The 26,895-nt window shown below is 48.7% G+C and overlaps 1 protein-coding gene across 1 annotated transcript in view; it reads left to right on the top strand.

Annotated features, from left to right (window-relative positions):
• LOC119394395 (venom metalloproteinase antarease-like TtrivMP_A) overlaps window positions 1–26,895 on the top strand; it is a gene marked incomplete in the record, with an annotated part of 229,940 nt that overhangs the window by 150,076 nt on the left and 52,969 nt on the right. Inside the window, 2 exon segments of the mRNA XM_037661693.1 lie at window positions 8,567–8,616; window positions 22,208–22,316. Of these exon segments, the coding sequence (XP_037517621.1) occupies window positions 8,567–8,616; window positions 22,208–22,316 (159 nt within the window).

Below are 26,895 nucleotides of genomic sequence, written 5' to 3'. Positions count from 1 at the left end.
GTTTAAAAAGCAGCGCGTAGACGAAAACGTGCTCTATTTTCGGAAAAAGACGTAGTTCCATTCCCATTCCATTCCGTGCAATAGGCGCTTAATTCAATTCCCATTCCATTCCTCCAAGCATTGTCCCCATTCCATTCCCATCCTATTCACATTCCATTCCGCGGTCACGAAAATTCGGAATGATTTCAGAGTCATTCCAATTCCGGCGTGGACACTCTGCAACACTGCAATGGAGTCTTCGAATGTTTTTAACGCCAATGAAAAGCGTCACTCATGGCTTCCACTTTACCTTCATTATGGATCGCACGCCTTCCTTTTGTTATGCTTGGCATCCACACGTCTCTTCGTAGCGACTCCTCCATAAGCGCCGCCGAGCTGACATTTGGCACGACTCGTCGATTTCCTGGTGAATTCTTCAGTGGCCCGCTCACGGTATAGGCCTCGTGCGCTGCTGTTTCAAATCGGACCTAGAGCGCCACTGCGGTGGCTGCTGGCAAAATGTTCTTGTTCTCTCCGCAAAGCCTTGCATGACCACATCAGGTTCGCAATGCCCCTACAGCGCAAGTGTGTGTACGCGGCGAAAAAAGTCGACTTCTATCTGCACTTATGAGTTCGCATGTCATAACAGCTACAAGAACACGGCCGGGAAACTGCCGAAGGCGCAATTTTATAATTTACCATGGAAGTCGTACGAGGCTGGTCGGCGACAATGTTAAAACGCAGCCGTTCGGTGCGCCAGATAAGCAAACATGTCCTGCCTTTGCACGGTTTCTTTCGCTTCCTATCCAAGTCACTGTCGTCACCAGCGGGATTCAAACCCCATTCCCCTTCCCCAAATTAAAAAAAATTGCATGTGTATGTATACACGCACACATACAAACTTAAACGAACATTCATGAAGTATGCTTGAACCCCACCGACAAAAAGAATATTTTTGGCTACGCTACTGCTCCAGGTAATATTGACACATTGTTGGTTTCCTTGTTCCTTTTATTATTATTAGCCCGAACGGAGGTTTCTGGGAACCACTGCAAGGCAAAGCAGTACTCTGTAGTGCCCACTTTGTCGGCTGTGCACGACTGTCGGGCTGAGGGGCCACAGGATCGGCTTTATGATTGGAGGACCGAGACGAAAAACAGTTGCACATGTTCAAAAATATAATTTAGCAAAGTGTTCAACATACTAACATTGATAAAAACCTAGGAGACGGGCACTTCATGCGGTCTGTATCTTTTTATCGTTGCTAACATGTCACTTCAACTATCCCAGCTTTCTGCTAATGCGCGCCGGTCATAGGACAAGCGACGCACGAGGCTGCCGATAAAGAGTATTTTCTATCGTATGCCAAGAAAAAAGTTTACTCGCTTCTAAACGCACGTCGTTCTCTACGCTCTTTATTTGTGTGACGCATTTTCCGAATATTTGCGACGGACCGACGGCACTGTGCAGTTCTTATCTCACGCAGTAAACGTGATTGGAGGCACAAAATTCGCCACGCCTAAGTGAACTACTTCGTTTGAAGTATTACTCAACGCTTGCTATTAGTCCGTAGCCGCAAAAAAAAACAAGCGGGGCTAGTTTTCACTTGTCATTGTCATGCATCGACGTTCCCCGTACACAGCTTCTAATACGCGCCGGGAAGGGAACAGGGACAAAATGAGCCGCATTTGCGCTGCACACTCGGAGAACGGTGGCGCCGTCAACCGAGCACACGAGACCTATATGCAGACGTGTCCGACTATGTGTAACATCTACGGAGCGCTCCGCGTACCGTGGTTCCGCCTCCACAACGACGAAGATCTCGTTGTGTGTAGTCAGTCCCGAACACCAACACTGCATGCACGTTCTTGTGCGACTCGATGCCGTCCGGCCTCCTCTTCAGCCCCCGTTTGATGGCCCGTTTGAGGTCATCAACCGCACGCCTTAACACTTCCGTCGGCTCATCAACGGCCGGGAAGACACTGTTTCCGTCGACCGTCTAAAGCCTGCGTACTTGGACACCGATACTTCGACAACGTCGCAACTTACAACCACTTCGGACTGCCATACTCGCCGCATGCATTTACGCGGCTCAACGGTCCGCCTCTGGCCACCTGCAACAAACCTCGCTAGAAGGGGGCCCTGTAGCGCACTAGCGCGGGCTACAAGAACCGACCAGGAAAAGACGACGACCACGAAGCAACCAGCACGAGACGGTCGCGTTTCTTCTTGTTCGCGTCCGTGTAAATGCTTCCACACGAAATATATAATTTGTGGTCTCAAAAAATCTACATATGTCTAACTGTTTCCACATCTTTATATCGCATATGCTGTAAAGACCAACATCTAGATCTGTCTCACTTAGAAATCGTAAGGGGCACTTTAAACTCCGCTGGGCCTGTTCTGCATGTTCCCAAGTACCCAAAAGCTTCTCCGAAAAGGGTCGGGAGTCCAGACGATCTACGACGCACTTAAGTGACTGTCTGTCGGCCGCGTATTGTGGGCACACGCACAGGATATGTTGAATGGTCTCTGACGTGTGACACACACTGCAGTTAGAGTTTTGCTCCTGCCCAATCTTACAAAGGTATCTTTGTGTATATGCAACACCCAGTCGCAATCAATGTTTAATGTTTCCTGGTATCATCTTAGCCGGAATCGACGCCGAAAAGTATGGCCACCTTATTAGCATGAAATCTGTAAAGACGCTTTTGGCGATAATCAGGGTCACCCCATAATCGTGTCATAGATGTTTTCATGGAGATAGACAGCAAGCCGTTGATGTCATATCAGGAAAAGTGAATTGATATGACTTCGCCTCTGGTGTACGCCATTTTTGCTTCTGCGCCAGCTTTCTCGTTCCCAGCTATGCCACAGTGACTGGGAATCCATTGCAATGCAATAGTATGTCCGGACTGAGACGCCTCAGATAACATATTAATTATGTTGCACAACGGAGGACTGTATGCAGTTCCTTGCTTTATGTAAATGCTGATAAGTTGAAGCGCCGGCTTGGAGTCGCAAAATAAAGTAACTATCGCGGGAATCTGTTGTACAATGTTGCAGGTAGCATCTCTAACGCCGGTCAGCTCAGCCGCAGTAAACGATGTCCGATGCGCTGTCTTAAAGCGTTCGTGATGCGCATGTGAGATACCGTGAAAGCTGCTCCTGAGGCCTACGTGACAGACCCATTAGCAAAAATATGCACCGTTTATCCGTACATATAAGCAATGTACAATAAAGCGAAATGCTCAAGTCCACTGCGAGTGCATCTGAGGTTATTGACAAGGCACTGAGACTATTGACTGAGAGACGTTATTAACACATGGCCCAAGGCTGCATACTCGGAAGTTGTGATGTCGCATCAAAATCTGCTGCCCGCGAATTATGCACCACAAGCGACTCCCGGAATACCTCTCTGGACGATGTCTAGTCTCAGGGAAACCTAGAAGAGCGGTCTTTCTAGAGGCCGTTTGGAACTGTCTTGGAGAAATTATTACAAATACACTTGCGATGTACGCACTCCGCCATAAATCATAACATTTTTGTAGAGGGGAAGCACCCATTCTGTCATTACTCGTCATACAGCGGAAAAGCGTGGTACCCGCTGCACATCTGTAAGGCATTATGCGCACTTTGTTGATACTCAGCCAGATGACAATGAAGAATTATGGTTGAGTCTTTTGTAATGGGTTGCACTCATTGCGAAGGTGGCATTGCGTGACGCCTGGTTGTTAGTTTACCCTTCTATCAAGCTATATTACAAATGTTAACGCAATTTCTTTTCCGAAACGAAGCCTGTATAGGGTCTATTCGCGAACGAGTTTCAAGCACCGGCGTGGCTCTGTGGTAGAACGCTTGACTGCCATACAGGGGGGGCCGTGTTCAAATCTCATCCGATCCTGGATATTTTTTCTCATTTCGCGCGATATTGGTTACGAAAAACGGCGGCGGCTGCGTACAAAAACGCCACAAAATCAAGTCGTGTTCTGATCTCAGTACAGCGTTCACTGTAAAAAAACCTGGCAGATCCCGCGCACTGTGGAAATCGATTTAATGCGAAGCAGCAAGCAAAGAGCTGCATACATCGCCTTGTTTGCCTTTGACGCAAATTAAGTCATTCATGACATGACATCTAGTTCACTGTATATCGCATATTTGTCATGAATTCATGCATGTACAATCTGTAATATAACGAAATCTATATTCTGGTATATGCAATTCAGGATCTGTCGTTTATGTTCGTCACGCACTCATGTCATGCCATACCAATTTAGGTGTATATCTAGTTAACGAAACGGCCTTAAGCGTACCAGGACATTCTCATGTAAATCGTGTTGTTCATGACATGCATGAGTCCTCTCATTGATGTCCTGAGTCCTGTCATTAGGTCCTGTCAGTGATGTTCTTCACACAGCCACGTCACGCAGTACAAGTTTGGGTGTATATCAAACTAGCGACACGGCCGTGAGCGCACCATGATCCTAGCATGTAAATCATGCTGTAAATGAAATGCATGTCATGATTATCGTGTCACCACCAGTCATTAGCGTTCATCATGAAGTCGCGTCACGCAATACCAGTTTCGGTGTATATCAAGCAAGGGAAACGGCCGCGAGCGCACCATGTGCGGGGCATCTGAATCATGCTGTACACGAAATGCATATCATGGTTGTCATGTCTCCACCTGTCATTTATATCCATCGTACAGTCATGTCGTGTATGACGACTAATTTGGTGTATACCGAGCTAGCGAAACCGCCACGAACGCACCATGAGCTTGGCATGTAAATCATGCCCTACACGACATGCATGTCATAATTTTCGTGTTGCCACCTGTCTTTTATATTCGCCATACAGTCACGTCACCAAAAAAATTGGGGGACCCTTAAGCTTCGGCTTTAAGAGTTGAACGCGATAGCGAAATGCGGCCCCCAGTGCGCACTGCAACCACTAAGTGCATACTTGTTAATTTGTATCGTTACACACACACACACACACACACGCACGCACGCGCGCGAATTGTACAGGCTTTCGATCTAAAGCAAGAGTCGCATGGCCTCCAAGATATACGCCGCGCGCCCGCCCTCTCGGATGCCAGGAAAAGGCCGGACATATTTCTCACAATGCCTCACAGATGGCAGCACATTACCTAGCGTTTGCTGCGTTGGCTTGATATGTTTTCCGCTAGATGGACATAGTTGTCCGTTTTTAGAGCTGTTTGGAAGTTCGTGTGTGTATTTAGCGGCGATGGCTGCACTATCCCGGCCTTTTTCGACGTAGTTTGATGACCTCGCGATTGCGCCTACAAATCCCCGTATGGGCTCGTTTTCGTCGTGACACCTGCCGAACAAAATACGTTGAGACTCCTTTCACTACATGACACTTATGTAGTGTTTTTTTCCGAAGCAGCTGCAAGTGACATCGTGGCTTTGTGGTAAGACACCTGCCTGCCATGCAAACGGCCCGGGTTCGATCCTCATTGGGACCGAAGATTTTATCGTTTATCTTATTTGCTACTTTCTCGATTTTTCGCTCACGGATGATTTTTCGCTCACAACCAACGGTGCCGACGCCGACACCGGAATTTCTGCGACACGAGCTCTCTAACGCTATCGCGTTAAAATCAGGTAGATCCCGCACCTTGTGGGAATCGCTTTCATGCGAAGCAGTCAGCGAAATGTCCTATGCTGCATTTTTTGGCTTTGAGCCAAGCGTTACGATATCGATCGACATGTTTCTGTAAGTGCAGTACCTGTGTGGACACTGTGGGCTTACCGAGCCCACAGTGTGCACAAAATACAGCAATAAACTGATAGCGGCGAACAGAGCGTCGACCTTCGATCAACTAGCAAGCGGTGAAGCGCGTGGGCATTTATACACGTGCCGTCGAATATTCCAGCGTTATTGCTGGTTGTCGCGCAAACTCTAGAACAAGCTCGACTGTTCGCGTCTTGCGCGAAATCTTCAAAAAAGGATCTACAGTAATCGCGAAGCTTCTCGAACAATGAGGCGCGGTTTGCGCTCAGCGTTGCTAACAGTCTTTGTGGGTGAAAACCGTATACAGCAAAAGTGATAATAAGCAACGCACGTGGCAATATGTAGTGCTTATTGCTTTCTTGTAAAATTAGATAGCCAGCCCCACAACTACAATTGACGTTGCACGGACATTAGGCATGCATAGGCTGTTTTTCCAAACTAGACCTGGCGTAGCTCTGTGGTAGAATACCTCATGGCCACGCAGAATGCTTGGGTTCGATTCCTGCTGGGATCGTAATTTTTATTCTTTCCATTCGTCGGGTCAACGCTACGGATGTTGGTTTTTCATAACGCTCTCGCATTTAAATGACCAATGTCTGTTCTCGCCGTTCCTGGGTACATATAAACTGTCAATCACCTGTGGTGCATACCCGTACACCACGACCCGTGGTAAACGGGTATGAGCCTCACGTATCTGGAGGAAAGGGTTTGACGACATTCACGACAGGATTTTTACGTAATTCATGTCACGACCAGACAGTCTTATTCGTCAAAGCCTCTTACCCTCCCATGCCAATTTTTGTCTACATCAAGTTAAGGAGGCGAACACGAGAGCACCCAGACGTAGGCGGCTACATAGATTAGATAGATAGATAGATAGATAGATAGATAGATAGATAGATAGATAGATAGATAGATAGATAGATAGATAGATAGATAGGTACTCTCAAAGTCGCAGAAGTTCGCTAAGAAATGCCTCGCATTTAAAATGCGTCATGAGCGGCTACTTGCTGAATGCTGTTCATAAAATGGATTCCCGCAACGCATGGCATCTGCTGAATTTTCGTTAAACAAAGCTTGATTTTCACTACGAGGGTCTTACAAAAACTATCATCATCATGAACGGCCTCTATCTTATATGGCATCTCGCGTCACCTAGTACTTCGCACAGCTATTGTGTACTAGAAGCGTTTGCAGTACAGACAAACACAGCTGCGACTAGCTTGTACAACACAACAATTCGACTGGCGCGCGCGCCCCCACTGCACCTATTTGTCTGGCGGGGGTTGCAATAACTCGTATGGGCGCCAGAATGAGTAGAGAGAAAAAGTAAGATAAAAAGAAAGAGGTAGAAAGGAAGAGAGAGTGAAAGAAACATACAACAAAAAGCTTTGCAAAAAAACAGAGAGCGAAACAGAAAGGGAAAGAAAGAGAGGGAAAGAAAGAAATAGAATGAAACAGGAGTAAAAGTGAGATAGAAAAAAACCAAGAGTAAAAGCGAAAGGAAGAGAGCGAGAAAGAAAGACAAAAGTAGAGAGCAACATGGAAGACCGCCCAGCTGATCTCTTACGTTACGCTTGGCGCCACTAGTGCGACGTGCCTCAATTGTCTTTTTTTTTTTTTTTTTGCATTTCAAAGCCAGCTCTCATTGGTCGAGGGCACGGCTCTGAAAAGCACCTGGTCTAGTGTGGTCAGCGCCTAATTTTTTTCCCTGTAGATCGTTCCCGTCTCGACACACGTGAGCGCCAAAGCGTAGTCAGCAAGATCATTCTCCCCTCTTGGCCCTAAGTCTCTTGCTGCTGCCAGCTTACACAGCGCGTTTCCACACCGGAGCTGTTTGGCCTATGAATAGTGGAAGTTGCAACGAAATGCGTTGAATACAGGTGTCAACTTTGTATACGAGCTGCGTCAAAATGCAGAGTGCACGGGCCGATGCTGTCGCAGCAGGCGCTGAGAACGGCTGGTGATAGGTGAACACGATGAATTCTCGACCTGGACTATAATCCTGAAACTTCATGAATATAAATGCGGCAATGCTGTGTGTTCGAACTCAGAATAATACGTTTCTGCTATCAGCAAAGTGGTAAAGTACAACAGGGGTAAAGGCACTTACCTTGCGCTCCCGCTCGGTGCTTTCTCGCTTAAATCCGTCTTCGGTGCTCTACTGATCACTTCTCTCTTCCCAGTAGCGCGCACGCGTCTGATTTCGGCTCCAGCTAGCGTCGGTCACTCCCGCGCGGTCTTCGGCAGTCGAGAACTGCTCGGAAGTGCCGAGGAGGGTGTGCAAGGAAACAGGATCAGGTGTGCGCCGCAGAGTAACTAGGCCGACTTCCCTTGTGTTCCACAAGATTCTCGACATAAAACCTGGTGAACTGCGTTAAAAACGTGTCAACTTGGGAAAGCTACCAGTAACTCGTAAAAAGTACGCACTTTTCGCATTCGGAAATTTGGAGAAATAAAACATGAAAACGGTCCTCGATAGCTGGTGCTGGCGTCTACCGCGTAACGCATCGCTTCAATGTTTTGTGTCGCGGCTTAGTTCCTGGCCATCCACTTCGAGAAGTGTCACCAAATATCTTCGTGGCTTGAGCTGGCATGCGAATTCTCACTCGCTGCAGGCACTTCACATTGTTTAATACAAAGGAGAAAACAGTATTCAGTGAAAGTGTTTAATTTGAAAATTACGAATTCAATAATGAGTAAATCAATAAACGATTTTGATGAAATCTTTGTGAAGAAAGGCATGAATAAAACAGGACAATTGCACCGTTGGTTAAACTCTGACAATAATAAAATAAGAATATTTCGAAATTTCACTTTTTTTCAGACTGGATATGGTCTTCTACGAAAATCAAGTTCTCCAGACCTGGGTGGGAGGTACGTGTCTTCTAGATGTACGCTTTGCGCGATTTGTTTTGAGGGAAGAATTGTTTTTGACGCATACGTCAAAAGACTCCTTTGATTGGAGCATTCAAAAGTATTTTTTTTTCGCATGTGCTGCTTCAGGGTTCACGCGGAGGAGATAATATCAGCGTTATTGCATTTTTTATATTTTGTAGGAGAGCACCAGACAACTTGCTGCTCAGCCTGAGCTTACACACTTGCTGAGCTGCCCGTACAAGTACCTCACATTGCCGATGAATTTGCCCACCAAATGTCCTTCTAGGTACACTTTATGAAATTGCGATCCTTATTTATCAGAGAAACAGTTTATCACAGAAATATACGTTGCCTTTATAGGTAGATCCTACGTTTCGCCTTTCATACCTAAAATTCGCCAAATCCAGGCAGGGCTCAACGAAGAAACTATTTCGTTGTTCTTATGAACGTAGATCAGATATACAAAGCAGAGCTTTCACTTGAGAAGGCACTTGCGCACAAAATAGCTGACAACTTTATGATAAACAGCGCTAAGCAGACTTAGGTATCAACTTTTTGAATATGCCAAAAAAGTCACAGTTTCGCCGCAAGGGCGAAGCAATGAATGCGATAGCAAGAAACTAATGCTATACGAAGTGAGGCTTGCCAATGGATACTCTCAGTTTGAACAGCGCTCCTGTTGCAAAGGCGGCCGAAGCAGCGATGGAAACTAGCGTGCTTCAAGTGTTGACCTGTGACACTTGATAGTTCGCGCTCATCTTCTGTTTGTTCGTTTAGCGGCGTCCCTTGAGCTCGAGTGACTTTCATACGCTCCGTAACCTGAGCCTGAGCGCGGACATCACGGTGAAAGCGTGAAACATCCTTCTTCCCCTCACCACGAGAAAACCGCGCGAGCAGACAGCGGAAGGGCAAGGTTATCCCTGCGCAAATATAAGAACAAGCGAGGGAGCGAGCTCCTAGCGCCATCTCTCTGGTAATGAAGAAGCGCTTATAAGCGCCTGCCGTCTCTGAGGCCGTCCAGCGGTAAAGGGTGTGTGTATTGTTACGTAAAATGACACGAGGCGTGACTATTTACAAGTGTATTTGCACTGATGTGCACAACATCGGTCAAGATGGAGGACAGCACCCACAGCCGACCGACAGGCCAGACTTCTTTGTCGTCTTCTGTATGCAGAATGTCTGGCTCTTGATGGGTTAGCTACGTAGCATAACCCCCGGCGGTAAAAGCACCGTCTCGGTGCACTTTAAACATGTTCTTCAGAAGGAGGGCGGTATTGTTTGAGCCGACTGACGTGCACTACGTCACTGGGCGTGTTTGCAGGCGGGTTAGTCTCCGAGACGGCAACGATCTCGTAGGTGACGTCCGTGACCTGGCGGACGATACGGTATGGACCCATGTAGCGGGATAACAACTTCTCGGACAGGCCAACACGACGAACTGGGCACCACAGGAGAACGAGGGAACCAGGCGAGAAATGAACGTCGGCATGCCTGCTGTCGTAGAGGGTCTTCTGGGTTGCTTGTGAAGCCGACTGCCTAGAGCGGGCGATCTGACGCGCGTAGTCTGCACGAGCGATAGCATCCCGTGCGTATTCGCTCGGCGGAGATGTAGTAGCCGGAAGTAGGGTGTCCAGTGGTAACGTCGGATCACGGCCATAGAGCATATAAAAAGGTGAGTAACCGGCGGTATCATGACGGGATGAATTGTAAGCGAAGGTCACGTGAGGTAGCGCCAGGTCCCAGTCATGGTGGTCAGATGAGACATACATGGAGAGCATGTCCGCGAGAGTGCAATTTAGGCGCTCGGTGAGGCCATTTGTTTGGGGATGGTAGGAAGTAGTCAACTTGTGCTGCGTTGAGGATGAGCGTAAAAGATCGTCAATTACTCGTGACAAAAATGCGCGGCCACGATCGGTGAGCAGTTGACGAGGAGCGCCATGGTGTAGAATGACGTCGTGGAGCAAAAAGTCGGCAACGTCAGTAGCAGTGCTGGTGGGGAGCGCTCGAGTGATGGCGTACCTGGTCGCATGGTCTATAGCAACGGCGACCCACTTGTTGCCAGAGTTGGACTCGGGAAAAGGGCCGAGAAGGTCTACACCAACACGGAAGAAAGGTTCGGTAGGGATGAAGATCGGGTGGAGGAGTCCAGCAGGGGGTGCGGCAGGTCGCTTCCGACGTTGGCATTTATCGCAGGAGGCCACGTAACGTCGAACGGACCGGGCGAGACCGCGCCAAAAGAAGCGGCGCCGGACACGGTCGTACGTGCGAGATATGCCCAGGTGGCCGGCAGTGGGCTCGTCGTGAAGCTCATGCAGGACCGTTGAACGCAGATGTTTAGGCACGACGAGAAGTAACTCAGGGCCGTCGAGCAGAACGCTACGACGGTACAGCGTGCCATTCAAGAGGACGAACATGCGGAGTGAGGCGTCGTTAGGGGCAGATTCGAGAGGGCCAATGAGTGATCGCAAGGAAGCATCGCGACGTTGTTCGTCACCAATCTGAAGAAACTGAGACATGGACATGACGCTGGCGCTAGGCTCGATGACCGATCCGTCTGGCTGTTCAACAGGGTAGCGGGACAAGCAATCGGCGTCCAGATGGAGGCGCCCAGACTTGTAGGCAACTGAGTAGGAGTACTCCTGAAGACGCAGCGCCCACCGACCAAGTCGTCCAGTAGGGTCCTTCAGCGAAGAAAGCCAACAGAGTGCGTGATGATCTGTCACGACACGGAATGGGCGGCCATACAAGTAAGGGCGGAATTTTGAAACCGCCCAGACAAGGGCAAGGCATTCTCGTTCTGTTATAGAGTAGTTGCGTTCAGACTTCGAGAGGAGCCGACTTGCGTACGCAATAACACGATCAGTGCCCCACTGCGTTTGGGCCAATACTGCGCCGATGCCGTGACCACTAGCGTCTGTGCGCACTTCTGTAGGAGCATCGGGGTCAAAATGTGCAAGAATAGGTGGTGTCGTTAGAGCGGTGATTAGCTGAGAAAAGGCGTCAGCTTGGAGAGGACCCCAACAAAATGGGACGTTTTGTTTGAGAAGGTCAGTGAATGGGCGTGCGATTGCCGCGAAGTTTTTCACGAAACGGCGAAAGTACGAGCACAGGCCCACGAAACTGCGAACATCATGGACAGAGCGAGGAACGGGGAAGTTCGTTACAGCGCGGACTTTGGCCGGGTCTGGTCGTACACCGGAAGCGTCAACGAGGTGGCCCAACACAGTAATTTGACGAAGACCGAAGTGGCACTTCGAGGAATTGAGCTGGAGGCCAGCTTGTAGGAATATTGATAGAATGGTCGAAAGGCGTTCAAGGTGTGTTGCGAAGGTGGATGAGAAGATGATCACGTCGTCCAAGTAACACAAGCACGTCGACCATTTAAATCCTTGAAGCAGCGTGTCCATCATTCTCTCGAAGGTTGCTGGAGCGTTGCAAAGACCGAAGGGCATGACCTTGAATTGGTAAAGGCCGTCAGGGGTAACGAAGGCGGTCTTCTCACGATCCATGTCGTCTACAGCAATTTGCCAGTAGCCAGATCGGAGGTCGAGAGATGAAAAGAAGGTGGCGCCATGGAGACAGTCGAGTGCGTCGTCAATACGTGGAAGAGGATACACGTCTTTCTTGGTAATTTTGTTGAGGTGCCGATAATCAATGCAGAAACGCCAGGAGCCGCCTTTCTTCTTTACTAATACCACGGGGGAGGCCCAAGGGCTAGACGATGGCTCGATGATATCTTTCGCTAGCATTTTGGCGACTTCTTTTTGAATCACTGCTCGCTCTGATGCAGACACGCGGTAAGGCCGACGGTGGATGGGTGCAGAGTCACCGGTGTTAATTCGGTGAGTGACAATCTTAGTCTGGCCCAAGGGACGATCATGGATATCGAAAATGTCACTATAGGAGGCCAAGATCTGGGAGAGAGCGTCGGCCTGATCAGGCGAAAGGTCTGATCCAATCATGTTTCGAAAAATGGCGGCGTCAGAACCGGGCAACCGTGAGACTTCAGCTTGGTCCGGAGCAGTTACGGCGACATTGTTGATGTCATCGTCGGTTATAGCTGTGAGTTGGGCTAGCGACATCTGGTTGGGCAACACTTGGGGGATGAGGCCGAAATTGAGGAGCGGAAGGAAGACGGAGTTATCCGCTATGGTGGCGATGGTATGCGGCACAGTAATATTGCGCGTAAGTCGTGCGTCTGTTATAGGTGTAACGATGTAGTCGCCGTCGGGAACTGGAGGGGTCGATGACAAACAGACGTACGTCACTGCTCGAGGTGGCAGGCGAACAAAAGTGGTTGGGCTCAAGCGGCTGACGGGCTTTTCACAGTTATCGGCGAGAAGAGGAAGATCGAGGCTGAGTGTACCAGAAGAACAGTCAATTAAGGCCGAGTGTGCCGAAAGGAAATCAAGGCCAAGTATGAGGTCATGAGGGCAACGAGCTAGAACGGCGAAAAGGACGACGGTGTGACGACCGGCAATGCTGACACGAGCAGTGCACATTCCGATTACTTCTACAGTACCGCCATCGGCAACACGTATTGCCTGTGTCGTGGACGGCGTCATAATCTTCTGCAAACGGCGGAGTAGAGGGGCGCTCATAATAGACAGGTGCGCGCCAGTGTCAACGTAGCTATATAACGCTCGCCGTTAGATACGTGGAGGATCTGCGTTTCGTGGCGTAGTGGTTAGCGCCACTCGCTGCGGAGCAAGAGGTCCCTAGTTCGATTCCGCGCTTCGGAAGCGTTTTTCTGAATTATTTTTCTTTGGGGTGTTTATATATATATGGATACTTATACATATACGGTGCGTGACGGCGGCGACGGCAAAATTCAGCTGAGACTCTCCATATAATTGCTATCGCAATAATATGATAAAAATTTCGGTTCTCACGTCTATTTTAGAGACAGTTGGATTGGGCGTGTTGGTACAACATGATAAAGAATGCTTAACAGCACAAACGACAGGAGGGGATAGAAGAGAGGAAACAGAGCGCTGAACTGCCAACAATATTTCTTGCGAAAGTATTTGCTTTTATACAGTCACCAGTTCCACCAGTCATGAACGAAAAATAATGATGTTGCACAAGTACATCAGAACGCCAAGCCAAGGAACACCTTTTCTTCATCTGTGAGCGCGACAGAAGGGGTGCTAACACAATCATCTTTTAAACAAAAAATCTTTTCTGCCTCAATGATTTCGCGTGTGGTGCGATCCCTGCATTTTGCGACAATAGTGCAATCTGAAAACTTTGGCCTGCACCCACACATGCTGCAATGAGCAGACAGCCACCCTTGTTTATACCGATCCACATTGTACAGATGTCCCTTCAGCCTCTCATTTATCCAATGACCTCTGTCGCGCTCACCGATAAAGAAAAGATGTTCCTTGGCTTGGCGTTCTGATGTACTCGTGCAATATCACTGTGTTTCGCGCATGACTGGTGGAACTGGTGACTGTATAAAAGCGAAGACTTTCGCAAGCAATAAATTGTTCGCAGTTCAGCGCTCTGTTTCCTGAACTACCTCTCTTCTATCCCCTCCTGTCGTTTGCGCTGTTAAGCACTCGTCATCATGTTGTCCATTTTAGAGCTGACCTCGCCATGCCGATGCATCTCAGGCAGTGTACGTCATCAGAACCACACTTCCGGTTGACTACTACAACATATAAAAGTGGGAAGCTCTTCATAAATTCATATCTTTTGACGAAAGATGCCATATTTATTATTGTGATGAGGTTTATTGGAGTAATGAAGTTGCAACGAGGTCGCAACGAAAAAGGACCGTACGGCAACGCAGTGCAAGGCTGACGGAGGCGGTACAGGCTCTCGTGCAATCAGAGCGCGGGTCGTCTTTCGTCCTCTTTCACAGGCGCATCCTCGTTCGTGCATCTGCTCCACTACAATACCCCCGGGGTGAAGCGTAGCCATCCTGGCGACTCATGGAGTACGTAGAATGAGGGGGTCGTAGTAGGGTTTGAGACGGTCGATGTGTACAGTCTCGCGCCCTCGACAGCGTAAATCTGGCGACTGTGTAAGGGGCTCGACGATGTAGTTCGCCGGCGAGGTGGCATGAATGACACGGTACGGACCATGGTACCGCGCCAGAAGTTTAGAGGAAAGGCCAGGGACGTGGGGGGTACCCAAAGCCAAACAAGGGAGCCAGCAGGAAACGTAGGAGCTGGGTGATGAACGTCGTCATGTTGCGTCTTTTGTCGACCTTGAGCTTCCGCTGTAAGGGAACGAGCCAACTGACGGCAGTCTTCGGCGTATCTGGCGACTTCAGAAACTGGAGTGCACTCAGAGGCATCAGGGCGGTACGGGAGTATGGTGTCCAGTAGGTGGGAACGTTCGCGGCCGTACAAGAGAAAGAACGAGGAAAAGCCGGTAGTCGCTTGCGTCGCGGTGTTGTAAGCGAACGTAACAAAAGGTAGTACAGTGTCCCAGTTGGTGTGGTCGGAGGAGATATACATCCTTAACATGTCGCCGAGTGTTCGGTTGAACCGCTCGGTGAGACCATTTGTCTGTGGATGGTAGGCGGTGGATTTCCGGTGAATGATGTTGCATTCAGCGAGGAGGGCTTGGATGACCTCTGACAAGAACACGCGACCCCTATCACTGAGTAGTTCCCGCGGAGCACCATGGCGTAGAATGAAGCTGCGGAGAATGAAAAGTGCAACTTCGCGGGCGGTCGCTGCCGGGAGAGCTGCAGTCTCAGCGTAGCGCGTGAGATGATCGACGCCGACAATAATCCACCGGTTTCCAGAGCCACTATACGGGAGGGGGCCGTAGAGGTCGATACCCACGCGGTCAAATGGGCGAGCCGGGCACGGGAGCGGCTGCAACGTGCCAGTAAGGTGTCGCGGAGGTGTCTTGCTTTGTTGGCATGTAGGGCAAGACTGAACGTATTTCTGCACAAAGCGATACATTCCTCGCCAGTAATATCGCTGACGCAGCCTTTCGTAGGTTTTCAATACGCCGGCGTGAGCACTTTGGGGATCTGCATGGAAATTCGCGCAGATGTCAGAGCGCATATGACTAGGGACAGCAAGGAGCCACTTCCGACCACCTGGCATGTAGTTGCGGCGGTACAGAATGTTGTCTCGCACGGAAAAGTGGACTGCTTGACGGCGTAGCGCTCTCGTCGAAGGGACAGCAGACGGATCGGTAAGGTAGTCGAGCAACAAGGCAAGGTATGCGTCTTTACGCTGCTCCGAAAGCATGTCAGTGGTGTCGAGTGGTGACCAGGTGTTAAAGAGGGGTGACAGAGAAGCCACATCTGGTGTTATTGGCGAGCGGGAGGGTGCATCAGCATCCGCATGCTTGTGACCGGAACGATATACGACACGAATGTCGTATTCCTGCAAATGAAGTGCCCAACGGCCCAGGCGTCCCGACGGGTCTTTCAAGGTGGAAAGCCAACAGAGAGCGTGGTGGTCTGTAACCACGTCGAAAGGACGGCCGTAAAGGTACGGGCGAAATTTCGTCAATGCCCAGATTATCGCCAAGCACTCCTTCTCTGTCACGGAGTAGTTCAATTCAGCCTTCTTGAGAGCACGACTTGCATAAGCGACAACGTATTCACCTTTGGTGCCTTTCCGTTGTGCCAAATCTGCACCAAGACCGACGCCACTTGCATCGGTGTGAATTTCTGTGGGAGCAGTGGGGTCGTAGTGACGAAGGATAGGTGGTGAGGTCAACAGGCGGCGCAACTGGCGAAAGGCGTCATCACATGCAGGTGACCATGCAGAGATACCTTTGCTGTTGGCAAGCAGACTCGTCAAAGGTGCGATGATGGACGCGAAGTTGCGCACGAAGCGGCGAAAATAGGAGCAGAGGCCGACAAAACTTCTGAGGGCTTTCATCGATGTGGGCTTTGGGAATTCGGCGACAGCTCGAAGCTTATCGGGATCCGGAAGAACGCCGTCTTTTGAGATGACATGTCCCAAGATGGTTAGTTTCCGTGCTGCGAAGTGGCACTTCTTGGTGTTAAGTTGTAGGCCCGCAGAAGTTAGGCACGTGAGAATTTCGTGCAGACGAGCAAGGTGTGTCGGGAAATCTGCTGAAAAGACTACTATGTCGTCCAGGTAACACAAGCAAGTCTTCCACTTGTGGCCTCGAAGGATGGTATCGATCATGCGCTCAAATGTTACAGGCGCGTTGCAGAGCCCAAATGGCATGATATTGAACTCATATAGGCCATCGGGCGTTACAAAGGCTGTTTTAGGGCGATCACACTCAGCCATGGGCACCTGCCGATACCCAGAACGCAGATCCAAGGATGTAAAGTACTCAGCGCCTTGTAAACAGTCAAGAGCGTCGTCTATTCGCGGTAGCGGGTAGACGTCTTTTTTCGTAATCTTGTTTAAGCGGCGATAGTCAACGCAAAATCGAATGGTGCCATCTTTTTTCTTGACCAATACCACAGGTGATGACCAAGGACTTTGAGAAGGCTGTATCACTCCATGTTGAAGCATGTCATCCACTTGCTCCGTAATGACGCGGCGCTCTTCGGCGGAAACGCGGTAAGGCCGCTGTCGCAGGGGCGAGTGGGAGCCGGTGTCGATAGTATGACTGATAGTCGTGGTGCGGCCTAAGGAAGGTTGTTGACAGTCGAAAGAAGAGATAAACTTGTTAAGGAGATCAACAAGTTGGCGGCGATGAGAGGGGGAGAGGTTTGCGTCAATGGCGTTGTCGAACGCTGACGAACTTGATGGCTGAGATGCGGGAGTGATTGTGGCGATGTGACAACATGTGGTGTCATCGGGAAGATCAAGATCATCGATGTGGTCGACAGGTTGTGCGGATCCTAAACTTTCACCACGGAGTAAGGCAATGGGGTAGCTGCAGTGGTTTGTAATCAGCATTACGGTTGACCCAGACCCAATTGTGAGAATGGCAAATGGGAGAACGATGCCCTTGCGTTCAGTAAACAATGGAGATGGCGTAAACACTACCGTGGCGTCAGGTAGGGCAGTACACGAAAGGGTAATAGGGACTGAAGCTTCCGGAGGCAAGGTGGTGTCGGCATCAACGATGAGTTTGCAGGGAAGGAGAGAACGGTCGGGAGATGAAAATTCACATGTTGACACAAGGGACACTTCCGCACGTGAACAATCGATGATAGCGTCATGACGTGAAAGGAAATCCCAACCCAGGATGACGTCATGAGAGCAAGATGGCAGGACAAAAAATTCGACGATGTACATAATGTCTTGGATGACGACGCGCGCCGTACACACAGCTGAGGGATGAATGCGTTGCGCGCTAGCCGTGGACAGCACCATGCCAGAGAGAGATGTTGTCACTTTCTTGAGCCTCCGACAAAAGTTCGCGTTCATGACAGAAACGGCGGCCCCGGTATCTACAAGTGCTAGTGCGGCGACTCCCTCAACTTCGACATCAATAACGTTTTGCGGCGAAAATGGAGGCCTTGAGAATTGCGCACAAGTTGCAGTTCTTGCCTCCGGAACTGCACTGATTAGTTTCCCTCATCAGAAGGTGGGCGACGACGCATAGGCGATGGCGACCGGCGACGAGGAGAAGGGAAACGAGCACTTGCTGAGCGGCGATCCGAGTCGGAGTGCCTCTGCTCGGATGCAGATGTGGTGGCATGTTGCGGCGCGTAGGTTGGAGTTCCGAAGGAGGCGTACGCAGGTGTGGGACGGCGGCGTCAGACGCGCGCAATATGGCCAGCGATACCACACGCGAAGCAGATAGGGCGGTTGTCATGAGTGCGCCACGCATCTGATGGACGGAAGAAGTGTGGTGGGGGCCTGTAAACTGGAGGCGAGGCGGGATGGGGTGGTGCCGATAAGGAGCTTGGATGCGGTGGGGGCCGCGCGACCACAGCTGCGTAGCTGAGAGGTGAAGATGGAGCAGGCGGTGCGTAGTCGGAACTCGAGAGGCGGGACGGCATGGAAGTGCGCCGGTAAGGGGCCGGAACTGCAGGGAGGGCGCCACAAATTTCGGTGCGTATGGCCTGCTGCAGTGTCGGAGGCAGGGTTGCGGTAGACGAGTCGCTATGAGGTAGCAGGGAGAGCTGTCGGGCCACTTCCTCTCTGATGAAGTCCTTGATCTGGTTGGTAAGTGTGCCCTGGCAAACGTTGCCGTTTGCGATTGCGACGGCCGAGATCGAATCTGGTGATGGGAGACTTTGCCGGGCGATGGAACGCTGACGACGCAATTCGTCAAAGCTCTGGCACAGGCTGACGAGCACTTCCACAGTGGTCGGGCTTTTCGCCAGCAACATCTGGAATGCGCCATCTTCGATACCCTTGAGGATGTGCCTGATCTTCTCGTCTTCCGGCATAGATGGGTTAACCCGCCTGCATAGGTCTAGCACATCCTCAATGTAACTGGGAAATGTCTCTCCAGGCTGCTGCGCTCGGTGGCGTAGACGCTGGTCAGCACGGAGCTTGCGGACCTCTGGTCGGCCAAATGCTTCAGTTACGAGGGTCTTGAAGGCTGACCAGCTGGCGATGGCGGATTCGCGGTTGGTAAACCAAAGTTTAGCGACGTCAGCCAAGTAAAAGATAACGTAGCCAAGCTTAGAGGCGTCGTCCCACTTGTTGCTGGCACTTACGCGTTCGTATAAGGAGAGCCAGTCTTCGACGTCGTGCTCACCACTTCCGCTGAAGATGGGCGGGTCTCGTTGACGGGTAGAGCCGGGGCAGGGGGACGGGGCAGCCGGTGGTGCTGGATGGGCAGTGACTGCGTCAGTCATGTTGTCCGGTGGTCTTTCGGCCAACTAGCGAGAGCGGAGCTCCAGGTCTGTTTGGGGGTCTCAGCAACCTAACCAAATGTGATGAGGTTTATTGGAGTAATGAAGTTGCAACGAGGTCGCAACGAAAAAGGACCGTACGGCAACGCAGTGCAAGGCTGACGGAGGCGGTACAGGCTCTCGTGCAATCAGAGCGCGGGTCGTCTTTCGTCCTCTTTCACAGGCGCATCCTCGTTCGTGCATCTGCTCCACTACAATTATTATCATTTTTGGCTAATCACTACGTGGCTGTATTTAGTAATATCTGTGAAATATAGTGCTGTGACAGGATGTCTTTTTAGAGGCCCATTTTTGGTATTTGTGTGTGTCTTTAGCAAATATTATTCGTAGCCTACAATACATTTCGCTCTATATCCCTTAAAAATGTATGCAGTTGCACTTAACATGAAAGCTGTAGGAAGTGCGGAGCAGTGTGTTGCCTGCCCCTCAGTGAAGCTCACGGGCAGCTGCGTGATGGCGTTCCAAACCTGCAGCTGTCCATGGCGGGAAAAGAAACTTTCATTTGTGATGCAGTGGAACCCTTTCCCCTCCTCTTCACCCTCACTTCACTGTACCACCCCTTACTATACTGTACATCATCCTTACCCTCACTTTCCTTTCCCACCTCTTGCTAAACTGTACTATACATGAATATGCTATGCTTTACTCTCCTCCTTCTTTCTCCTCACCCTCACATCAGTCGTCACTACACTTTTCCACCCACTTTTTATGCTGTAAAATGCACGGCTATGCTATGCTGTGCCCTCCTTCTCCTTCTGTACATCATCCTCACTCTGCCTTCCCCTTTACACCCTCTTGTTATAATACACAATACATGGCTATTGTATGCTTTACCCTCCTCATCCTCCTTTCCTTCCACTTCAACTTCACATGACTCCTCCTACCGTCACTTCCCTTTTCCACCCCTTACTTCACTGTGCCACAGGTTGCTAGGCATTGCTTTATCCTCCCCTCCTCCTCCTCACTTCCCATTTCCCCCTTGCTATAATATATACACGGCTATGCTAACCTTTACCCTCTTCCCCTTTTTCCTCATTTTCACCCTTATATTTCTCCTCGTTACACACACTACCCTTCCCCACCCACTTAGATTACTGTACCATACACGGCTATGCTATGCTCTACTATCCCTCTCCTCTTTTCTCTCCTCCTCACCGATCACATAACTCCTTAACCTGCTCTCACTTGCCAACCCTTGCTAAACTATACTACACATGGATATCCTGGACATGGCTATGCTATGCTTTGCCCTCTCCCTTCCTCTTTTAACTCCGTCGCATCGTCGCTTTCCTTTTCCTTATACATGGTTGCGCCTGCGTGACACCAAGCTACTTGAGACGACAGCACACGACAGCCAGGACCACTAAATTGTTCCGTACGTAAAAAAATGTTTGCCTGTAAGACCTTAAGGTAGAATGGAACAGATACAGAATAGAACAGAGAGGGAAATAGGCAATATGCTTAGTTGGTCTACACATTACCGCATGATCTAAGCAATGCTCATGTCTTGGGGCTATGTCTTACCTTTGCGAAGGGTCGTTAAAACGAAAGGTTATGCTTTCCAGATATAGCATTACTTTCGCAAATAATTTTATCTTTGTTATTTTGCAGTCCCTCTGGCCAACCAGATTCCATTGCTCATTAACAGTTTACTTATTCATGTAATATTAAACAATACATTTTAAAGGAGCAAGAAAAAAAAAACGCCAGGCCCGCGCGGCGAACGCTGCACAGTCACAACGAAAGCGGGAGAGGCAGCCTTTCTAGAGCACGTACCGAACTTTCTTCGGGTGACTACTGAAAATACATTGTAAGGTACCCACGAAGCCGTAAATCATAATTTTGCGAAGTAGAGTAGAACCCACATGTCATTACTCGTTATGTGCACTTTGTTAATGTTGTGGCTGATAACGGTCAAGAACTATTGCTGAGCTCTTTGTAATAAGTGGAAGCTTTATACTAGCCACTCTTTTCGCAATTCGCTTTACGTGACGCTTGGTGCTATCTCTCTCATCTTCAATGCTATATTGCATCTTTTAACGACATTCCATCGAAGGAATGACGCCTTTAAAGTGCATTTTTTCGAAGAATCTTAAAGCCCTGGTGTGGCTTTTCTATGCATCTTGACACATACGAGCACCGACTGCGAGCCTTTCGGTAGTCTCAGCGCGGCGGAGGCTTTCGCTGCAGTTTTCTAGAAAACTTCAAGGCCAGTGAAATGCGGCGTCTATGGTCATTCGATTCGGTGACGACGCTGTCACGCGATTCGCCTTTCGCGTCACTGTGTGGTGCCTTCTCGCCAGCGTAGGGCTGCTTCCAAATAGACAACCGGTCTTTCCAAGCCACATACAGCTTCGAGTGCTCTGGCACAGACTGGTAAGGAGCAGACACCTAGCCGTTTCTCTCCTCAAATGACGACTCTTTGAAAGAGTGCGTGTCGAGTTAGTGTTTATTATGATCATGTTGAAGCCATCTTTGCGTGGAATTCACCATATGCTGTGTCCAGGTGTATGTCAAATACTGCAACTACCACAAAGGTTTAATAATGATTTGGGACGTTAGTCATCGCGATGGATATGTGTCCACAGGCGTCGACGTGGTTGCATTCATATCAAGTGGTGCTATAGCTGCCGAACACCAATAGCCATTGTGCAAGTTCTCGTATATCAATGCATAATAAATATTCATCTACTTCTGCGAGGACACGTTTCACTTTCGTGTTATACCAATTCCTATGACGGAGAGATTAACCATCTTTTTTACAATGGTGCCGTTTTTCTTTGGTGTTTTTCCCTATGTTACTCCTAGGGTACTCGTATGTTGGTGGATTTTGCCAAACCAGTAAAGTAGGAATGTGCGAGGACCCTCCTGGCAGCTATTTTGGTGCCTCGGTATTCGCACACGAAATTGGACACTCGTAAGCCTTCAACTTTGATAATTTAAACATTCATAGAAGCACGAATGTGTAAATATATGTTTTTATCACGTATAGATGTGTTTCTAAGTGACATGAAATCTTCGTTCTAGGATGTATATGGGTGCGCACGAAAGGACAGGTAATGACAGAAACTGTTTAAGCGCTGCCTCAAGGATTTGTAGCAAGGCCATGGGAGAAAAATACCAGCTCGATCCAATGAACAGTTTTCATAATTGTAAAGCTAGCTTTCCTGCGATTCACATAGCCCAACTAATGGCGGCTAGTCACTTAGTGGAGACAGCGTGTTCAAGCGCAGTTTGCATGCGCTCTGATGCGGAAAATCTAGACTCAGCTGTCTTGACAAAAACGCGCATTATATACAAACTCCAGCAAGTGCAACTACTACCTCGTCTTAACTTAAAGGGCGACAGGCACCGCCTATAGTTGGGCGAATATGCAGTACAGGGAAGCGTACTTGCGGATTATGAAAAGGGTCTTCACGGAGAGGGCCTTCACGGAGATTGAAGAGCGCCGATCAGGGAGCAAAGTGACGCTGGCAAATATTTTGGCCCGCTCTAGCACAGCCAATATTAAACAAGCCGCTTAACACGAGCCTCTGAGATGTGATTTAACAAGGAGAATTACGTACAATATGACTTGGGCTCCCTACGAATGCGATAAAGAAGCAGACGCAAGCTCTTCTCGAATAAAACTCTGAAAATTTCAGAACAGCCGTTCTTGTATAGCAATGAGAACTGCCATGCCTAAGAAACACAGCTAGAGACGTCTTGTCGAGTTTGGGCTACCTATTAAAACCGCAGTGCTGTCAGAACAAATTACTCTGATGACGGATACAACGCGTAAGGGCATGATAATCTGTCAGTCCCATGCAACATCAATGAATAATTATCCCAAAGGCAGAAGGCAAAAAAAGCTAAACACTTTCAGGAAATCTGTTTCGCTGTTTAAATCTCTTGACATTAATCAGCTTTTGGAATTACCTAGCAGGAGGCGACCCATGACCACAGAAACGGATGTTAGGCATTACGCTCGCGCAAGATCGGGATTTCTGACTTGTACAATGTTCAATATGCATTTTTTCAAGTTGCCCTAGGGAGGACGTTCGTTCTACCATCCCAAAATTTCTCGATAACGCCTTCATATAAAATGTTCCCTTTCTACATGTCCTTTGTGCCACCGCTACACCACGTTCATATGGTTCCGATACACATGGACTGTGCAAGTGTGACGACTTTGCCCAGTGGTCAACACACTGTGCGTTGGATCGTACAGGCCCAGATTCGAAATGCTGTGTCGTCAAAAAAATGTATCATGTGTCATTACTTCGTAGCGATTTATCTTGCGTTACAGAGAGCCGGATGACGCGGCGGCTGCATTTTCGATGGAGGAGAAAATGAAATAGACCCGTGTACGTAAATGCAGGCGCACGCTAAAGAGCCACAGGAGGTCGAAAAGCCCTCCACTAAGGCTTGCCTCATATTCATATCGTTTTTTCTTTTTTTTTTTGGGGGGGGGGGGACGTAAACCCTTTGTTATTTTTATTAGAGGGACTCACACACGTGTTTCTCATTGATTTGTCATAGAAATCCTTACTCTGATAAATTCAGCAGCGATCTATGAAAGATATATACAGATATATCCAGATGTACCAAAGGACACGTTATAGTGGCAGTTCGACTGAGGCGCCACTGAACGCTTCTATAGCCCTTTTTTCCGTGGGCACCGCCATATTGCCTAGCGGGGCCGCCGTCTCTGGTCTGGCTACCCACTGGCGTGTGCGAAGCTCCCCGTTTGCACGGAAAGTATACGTGAAGCTGCAGTTGCAGTCAGTTTTGTTTTTTCGTTCTGGCGCGCTGAATTTCGTATCAAGTGATGCGGTCTATGTAGGAAATGTATCTCTTGACGTCCCGAAAGGTTTGATCCGTTCAGGGTCAATGATGTTAATATACGGCGGCGCAAACGTGTCGCAAGTGGTCGATGTCATATATTTTCGGCACTGCCAGCTGGAAACCCACTCAAATATTTCGACTCGTTCCAGCAGGGCAAGCAAGTGCCACCACTCTTAGGGGATACAATGAATTTTTTCTTGGACTGTAATCTTTTAGTTTTTTTTTTCATTCACCGTGTGTTTATGCTGTCGCACCGACTACCACTCGTACATGCGATCGTGCTTGAGAACGCAGTCTCCATTTCGTGGCGCGGACGACATCTGTTGCTCGCAAACAGTTGCCTATCTTGTTTCTCAACTCTCAAGTGACCGCTTATTAGTCGCTCGTTTATTGCCCACCGGTGTGGATGAAGTTAGAGCTGTTTACAGGGATGTGCTGGTACATAAAAACGATGCTGATGTTGACATGCTGGCGCGCTTCTTTTTTCTTTGAAGAGTCGTGACATTTCATTGGATTTTGGCGGCGACAAGACGAAGTTGGTTAGGTAATTTCTTCTGCTGGTGAGGCAGACTCAGTTTTCTAGAACCGCATGATCTAAGCAATGCTCATGTCTTGGGGCTATGTCTTATCTTTGCGAAGGGTCGTTAAAACGAAAGGTTATGCTTTCCAGATATATGACTTGTACAATGTTCAATATGCATTTTTTCAAGTTGCCCTAGGGAGGACGTTCGTTCTACCATCCCAAAATTTCTCGATAACGCCTTCATATAAAATGTTCCCTTTCTACATGTCCTTTGTGCCACATGCTGATGCACGGAAAGTATACGTGCAGCTCGTACGTCCTCGTAAATTTTGTGTGGAATTCTGGCATTGCTGCTCAGCCAAACGTGATGTGTTAGGTAATAACCACGAACACTTAGCACATATTATGCTTATTATTTATATAAGCCGAAAAAAAGCACTTTTTTGCTGTCGAAGTACGGCAAGCTGCCATGCCTAAGAAACACAGCTAGAGACGTCTTGTCGAGTTTAGGCTACCTATTAAAACCGCAGTGCTGTCAGAACAAATTACTCTGATGACGGATACAACGCGTAAGGGCATGATTCTGCGAATGGCTTGCCGTAATCCGAGCTTGCCGTACTTCGGACGTACGAGCTTGCCGTCCGAAGCGCGCCCGGGCTTGAGCCTTTGATCGCCATCGGCGGTGATTCGGGTTTTTTTTTTACTTCATCTATCAGATATACTGTTTTTGCAAAATTCTTGCTGTCGTCGCAAAGCTAAGCAGCAAAATTGGCAGTTCAAGAAACACTAGACAAGCGTAACAACGTGATTTTTATATCGCGCTTAGAAGAGAATTAACTATGTTGTGTATCATTGCGCGACTTCTCAGACACAGTTCTTGACCACGTAAAAATTTGTCTTCCTGAGGTAGCTGTTCCGCACACGAAGTGACATATTTTTTTTTTCTTTTTTTTTCCGTTTCGGTCTTCTAATGGCTCATCGTATACGATACACCCCGCTGTCTTACGGAAGTTGTAACCTCACGACAAAGATCTCGCCACATCCGTTTCATGTAGTGCTCAGAAAATGTTCGGGTTTTACAGTTCGGGTTTTACAACGTAAAACCCGAACAAATGTTCGGGTTTTACGTTGCCACGCCGTTGAAGTAACTTTCTCAATGTTGCGGCAATGTTGTCTCAACATTTGGTGCTACTAGGGAGGGCTGGTACGGAGCACAAATAAATGTATGATGGTGGTTACCCCGCTGCGAAGTGAGCCATTTCTCGTCCGTGCTAGTACTGGCATACATCAACTGCAGCGATAACCGTGTTGAACCGAGCTACGAGGCTAATTGATAGATCAAACACATCATATTAAAATATAATATTACAATGAAACGAAAAAACACAGGTCGCTACTCGAGTGCTAATTGCACTTAACCGGACAGGGCCATACTTCACCGCTTATGTTTGTTAGCAAATCTGGCCAAATCCGATTGACATTTGACTGCGTGGAACACTGGGAATTCCGGATATATTGGGGCACTTGCCGATTTAGAACCTGTAAAGCAACACAAACGATCTACTTTGAAGCGTCCGCCACCGCAAACACTCCGCGTTTGGTGACCAACGTCGCATACTTATTCAGACAGCAGTTTCCTTTTTTTCTAAAGTTATTAGAACAACCTAAAACGGCACAGTGGATTTCCGTTGACCTTTCGCTGGCTGACATCGCAATAAAATAGAAGGAAATCCGCAGGTCGACCTAAAACATGCAAAAATTGTTCAACAACGCCACTCATCCATGCACCAGCCCGCATATTCCGCGCCGTCGTGCACGAGCCAAAAAGGAGGAAAGCGCTGGTTGCCAGACAGGTCCTCCTCGCCCGATGCAGCGGTCTATACATACTTCATTCGGTGACAACCTAAGAAAAATGTGAGCTGAGAACCAACGCGTGCATGCCTTTTGTCTACGAAAGAGAGTCGTTCTAGCTGTTTTCTGCTCGAAACAAAAGTGCTTTTTTTCGGCTTATATAAATAGTAAGCATAATATGTGCTAAGTGTTCGTGGTTATTACCTAACACATCACGTTTGGCTGAGCAGCAATGCCAGAATTCCACACAAAATTTACGAGGACGTACGAGCTTGCCGACCTAAAACCAGCGACA

The sequence above is a fragment of the Rhipicephalus sanguineus genome, chromosome 5 (assembly GCF_013339695.2).
Source record: "Rhipicephalus sanguineus isolate Rsan-2018 chromosome 5, BIME_Rsan_1.4, whole genome shotgun sequence".
Classification (NCBI taxonomy): domain Eukaryota; kingdom Metazoa; phylum Arthropoda; class Arachnida; order Ixodida; family Ixodidae; genus Rhipicephalus; species Rhipicephalus sanguineus.
Note: the sequence above shows the minus strand (reverse complement) of the source record. Positions and strands in the feature narration are given on the sequence as shown.